This window comes from Caretta caretta, chromosome 13, assembly GCF_965140235.1.
Source record: "Caretta caretta isolate rCarCar2 chromosome 13, rCarCar1.hap1, whole genome shotgun sequence".
Lineage (NCBI taxonomy): Eukaryota > Metazoa > Chordata > Testudines > Cheloniidae > Caretta > Caretta caretta.
The window spans coordinates 37,370,168-37,375,291 of NC_134218.1; the positions used below are offsets into that span (position 1 = coordinate 37,370,168).

The following is a 5,124-nucleotide window of genomic DNA, read 5'->3' on the forward strand; positions in this document are numbered from 1 at the left end:
CAGGGATTGTCATTGGTTGGTGAGGACCCAGGGTTCAGAGGTGCATCTGTGTGAGTTCACCTCCCACCCGGGGAAGAAGGTTCCTTGCTTGCTCCACCATCTGAGTGCTGGTTCTGGCTGGCTGCCCAGCCAGCCACTGTTCCGCTCCACTGGCCGCTTCACCAGTTCCCGCCACCCACCCTCACTGGCCGCTTGCTCGCTGCTCCCACCAGCCCCCTTCTCGCTGGTCACCTTCTGCTGCCACTTGCCTCTCTGCTGTCACCTCTGCAGCTCAGTCTCTTGAGATTCCACCCAACTCTTAGTGATTGTCAGCTCTTAATGGGGGAACCTGAAGCAAGCTGGGCAGAAACGCTGTCCCACCACAAGTGATTTCAACTCTTGTGAGCACTTAACAAAACAAAAGACTCCTAATGGAGCCTATTTAGCTCTATCTTTGAAGAGTGGGAAGGAACAGGTTAAATCATACCAGGGACCCTTAGGCAGAAGCCACATCTTCTGGCAGGGACACCTGTCCCCACCCCCTCTGACTTTCACAGGGGTCTGGCATTTGAGCCCCTGGCTTAGTGAGTTCCTTTCAGCTGAGGGTGACCCCCTCAATAGGGCCAGGCTAAGCACAGTTCTGCTCCCTTTCCTCATACAATAAAGATAACAACACTGATAACAACACTTCACTACCCCTGCATTCAGTACTAAAATTATTTGAAACCCAACACCAGCCAAAGATGATCACTTTGAACAACACAGCTTCTGTCTGCCGGATACCTAGGAAGAGTAGGTGTGTTCATCTACATACAGTTTGCTCCTGAAGTCTCCCCCTGTCCCAGCTAGCTGTCCAGGGTGAGCTCATTCAGACCCTGCTTACACAGGTATCAAAGGTAGGCTGACCCACTTCACTCCAGTGGGTCCCTAGACACCCACCACAGTGCCCCCATCCCAACAGTCTATCATTCCCTGGGTCCTCTTTGTTCCTCTTTTTAAAGATAAGTTCTATGTTCGCTCTTCTCCAGTCCCCTGGGACCTCACCTGTCCGCCAGAGGTTCTTGAAGATAATTGCTAACAGTTCTGAGGTTGCTTCAGCTAGTTCCTTAAGTACCCTAGGAGGAATGACATCAGGTGCTGCTAAGTTGAATACATCTAACTTATTTAGATGTTCTTTAACCTGTTCTTACCCTATTTTCGCTTGTGTTCCTTCCCCCTTGCTAATATTAATTGCATAGAGTATTTGGTCTAGTGGTTACAGCAGGGGGCTAGGAGCCAGGACTCCTGGGTTCTATTCCTGGCTCTGCTGTGTCATTGCCCCTCTGCTGCTGTACAGTCATAGCTCCCAGCTGTAGCATGTCACAGAGCCTGCCGCATCCCCTTTGCATGAAACCCGCCTGTACGGTTGCTGTTATCGGGGTTGATGGCTGGTCTGCCCAGCCCCAGCCTGCTCACGGCTGGGCCACTGTGAGAAAGATCAAAGGGCCGGGTTCTCACCCACCACTGAGGTCAGTCAGTGTCAGCCACAGAGACACGGGCAGGGAGCTGAGCGAGGGTGGGGCCAGGTGAGTAAGAGCCCCAGATGCGCCCAGCTGTGAGCCGGCACTCAGAGAAGCCCTGGATCCTGCTAGACACGTCCCCAAGGGGGTCTTCTCCATCCAGTGGTGCATCATCCAGCTGTGCTGGGACCCATCTGCCAGGTTGATGCACGGCCTGTCCTCCCCCCAGCCCGTGTGGTTGGTGCGGCTGGAAACTGAGACGCGTGAGCCCCACATGCAGATGAGTGTGTGAGCGACCTTGAGGTTTCCTCCCTTTTATCTTTCCCCAGCTGAGTCTATAAAGCCGCCAGGCGTGAGGCCAATGCACCGTCCCTGCACTGACTCTGAACATGCAGCTCCAGATCTTGCTCCTGCTCCCCATGACCTTTTTCCTGTCCCCCGGTGCTCATACTGGTGAGTACGGCTGGGATCGGGGGCCCCTGGGGCTTTGGGAGCTTTGGGGGGGTCTAAGGGATGGGGGCACTGTGGTTGGTGTCTAGGGACCTGCTGGAGTGAAGTGGGGGGGTTCTCAACATCTGGATCGATGCAGAGCTGGACAGCAGTTGCTGGGGCTGCATCCAATGGACCTCAGTCCCGATGGATGCCAGGCGAGGGTTGGGCAGCTTGGCACATCTGGGGAGTAGGGTTGCCAGCACTGTGGGTGACAAGGCCGCTTCTGCTGGAGTTTTCCATCTGCGCCTGCTCTAATCTATCCCCTCATCTCTCTCCGGGGTTCCAGGGGAGATCATCGGCGGCCAGGAAGCCAAGCCGCATTCCCGCCCCTACATGGCCTATCTCAAGAGAAAAACCTGCACAGGTGAAGAGATGTGTGGGGGGTTCCTGGTGCGGGAGGATTTTGTGCTGACAGCTGCCCACTGCGGCGATGGGTAAGAACCTGTGTCTGCGCCCCAGTGTCTCCCCCAACCCGGGACCCAGCTGTGCAGAGCCCCAACTGTGCAGGGATCCAACTGCGTAGCATGCTGAGACGTGCAGGGATTTAGTTGTGCAGCATCCATCCAGCTGTGCAGAAACCCAGCCATGCAGGAATCCAGATGTTCAGCATCCCCAGCTGTAGAGGGATCCAGCTATGCGGGGATCCAGCCATGCAGCACCCCCACTTGTGCAGAGATCCAGCCATGCAGCATCCATTGGGCTGTGCAGGGCTCCTTTTGTGCAGGGATCCAGCGGTGCAGCACCCTCAGCTGTGCAGGGATCCAGCTGTGCAGGGATCCAGTCATGCAGCATCCCCCACTGTGCAGGGATCAAGCTGTGCAGCATCCATCCAGCTGTGCAGCGATCCAGTTGTGCAGCAGCCCCACCCCCCCCTTACTTTAATGTTTTTCTGTGTGAAAGGCAAACAGAAGACTAACGACCTTCAGACCAATAACTGGATCATTCGTAGTCTATTGACACATTACAATTTATTTAATTTGTTCGATATCAGTTAAGTCGTTATTTAATATCTGCATCATGGTGGTATTTGGGGGCAGGTCTCCGGCCTGTGTTCTCCAGGGGGCCAGATTAGACAATCGTATGGTCCCTCCTGGCCTTGGAACCTAGGAAACTCGAGGAGCTGACTGAGATCAGGGCCCCCAGTGTGCTGGGCACTGCACAGAGCCCGAGCGAGATGGGTGACCTAAGAGAAAGAGACAGATTGCAGTTTTTACAGGGGAGCAACCCCATGCTGAGCTCCACCCCACTCTCTGCAGCACGGCACTCCCTACTGAGCCCCCCATCTTACCCACTGCAGCACTGCCTCCAAGGACCTCCAGATCTAGCCCAATCTCTGTCTGGCTTCCAGGGACATCACCGTGCTCCTTGGAGCCCACAACGTCCTTCGGAAAGAGAAGACCCAGCAACGAGTCTCTGTGCTGCAGAAGATCCCCCATCCCAGATACAACAAGATGAGCATCGAGAATGACCTGATGCTGCTGCAGGTACCTCCCCCCGCAGCTCCCAGCACCCACCCTGGCCTGGCTCCCACCCAGGCAGTGCGCTGACCCCTCTGCCCTCCCCCTATTGCAGCTGGCAGAGCCGGCGGAGCTGGACGATGCCGTATACACCATCCCCCTGCCCCAGGCTGGCCGCACTGTGGATCCGGGGTCCGTGTGCAGCGTGGCAGGATGGGGCAAGACCAACCACGATGCTAAGCTAACCACCAACATCCTCCAAGAGGTGGAACTGGAGGTGATGTCAGATGAGACCTGCCAGAAGGACACGAAGCTCCGATACTACTACAAGCCCTCGAAGATGATGTGTGTGGGGAACCCTAATGAGGACAAGGCCACATTCTCGGTAAACGCCCAGTCCCTGGCGGGCGGCTGCGCTGGGAGCTTCCCCGGGAGGCCAAGGGAGTTAGGGGATCAGTTAGGGTGACCTTCAGTGGGCAACACTGAGACTGGGGTCTGTCTATCTGCCTGTCTGTCCATCCCCATACACTATCTATCTATCTATCTATCTGTCTATTCATGCCCTGAATACAGAGAAGGAAACACCGTGAAGGTGGGAAGGTTTCTATCACGTGGATGCTGAGCTGTTCGTAGAGCCGGAGAGATGACGGCCAGCGGAGACCATCATACCATCTCCTCTGCCCCCACCCCCACACAGTGTGGGCCAGAGCACCCAGCCCAAGGGATCTGAATGACATTGCCTGGGAATTGGCCATTTGAATCCCTTTAGTGGCTGGGCCAGCATCAGGCTCGGAGACGCTGCTGCCAAGGCCTGGGCTGGATTCTCTATCTATTTATCTAGCTAGCTAGGTGGGGCAGTGGGGGACTGCAATCCCTGCTATAGAACAGTTCAAAAAGGACAGGTGAATGCTGTGCTTTGAGCTCATATTTACCCTCTACCTGCTTTGATTTCTCAGGGCGACTCCGGGGGCCCCCTGGTGTGTGACGGGACAGCCCAGGGCATCGTCTCCTTTGGCAAAAAAGACGGGTCCCCTCCGAGGGTGTTCACTAGGGTCTCCGCGTACGTCCCCTGGATCAAGAAAACAATGGGGTCTCAGCAGCCCAGGGTCCCACGCTGAAAGCCCTGCATCCCTTCATTGAAGGGGGCAGAGCTGGGTTTGGGGAGTTTTCTGAGTACGAAGGAGTCCTCCCAACCCAGAATGGTGGTGCCAAGCCCAGCGGGTGCTTGAATAAAAGCCCAGCTTTTTACTCCCCCCACGTAATAAAATCCTACCTGAGAAGAGACTCTTTGGGGAATCATTGTCTGTCTGTACTTTGGCGTCCCCTGAGGGTGAGTGCCCTGCACTGCTGTCCCGGATGCCTGGGTCCCATCCCATCTCCCAGTCTCTACCTCCCAGCATATGCTAACTCAGGGAGCCCCCTAGGGGTGAGTACCCTGCTGTCCCAGACACCTGGGTGCCGTCTCTGTAGAGCATTTGCCTTGCACCATCCGTAGCACCTCTCCTGCCTGACTCCCTGCCACCAATTTTAAAAGGCAGGACCCAATTTTATCCCCCTGCCTTTCCACTCTGCTCCCTCCCCCCACCCACACACACATGAAGGTTCACGAAGGGCAGCATTGACTCGGCCTCAGCCACATGCCTCGCAGGACAAGCTGGAGCTGGGTGTGATGAATGTGGGACTAGTCGTCATATTTT

At 55.8% G+C, this 5,124-nt stretch overlaps 1 protein-coding gene across 1 annotated transcript; it reads left to right on the forward strand.

Annotated features, from left to right (window-relative positions):
- The first annotated feature begins 1,773 nt into the window (after positions 1 to 1,773).
- On the forward strand, positions 1,774 to 4,677 carry LOC125622049 (mast cell protease 1A-like). Its single transcript, XM_048819611.2, has 5 exons — positions 1,774 to 1,931; positions 2,257 to 2,404; positions 3,319 to 3,454; positions 3,543 to 3,812; positions 4,384 to 4,677. Exons 1-5 carry the CDS (start codon positions 1,868 to 1,870, stop codon positions 4,543 to 4,545), a joined length of 780 nt encoding a protein of 259 aa, XP_048675568.2. The 5' UTR covers positions 1,774 to 1,867; the 3' UTR covers positions 4,546 to 4,677.
- The last annotated feature ends 447 nt before the right edge of the window (positions 4,678 to 5,124 follow it).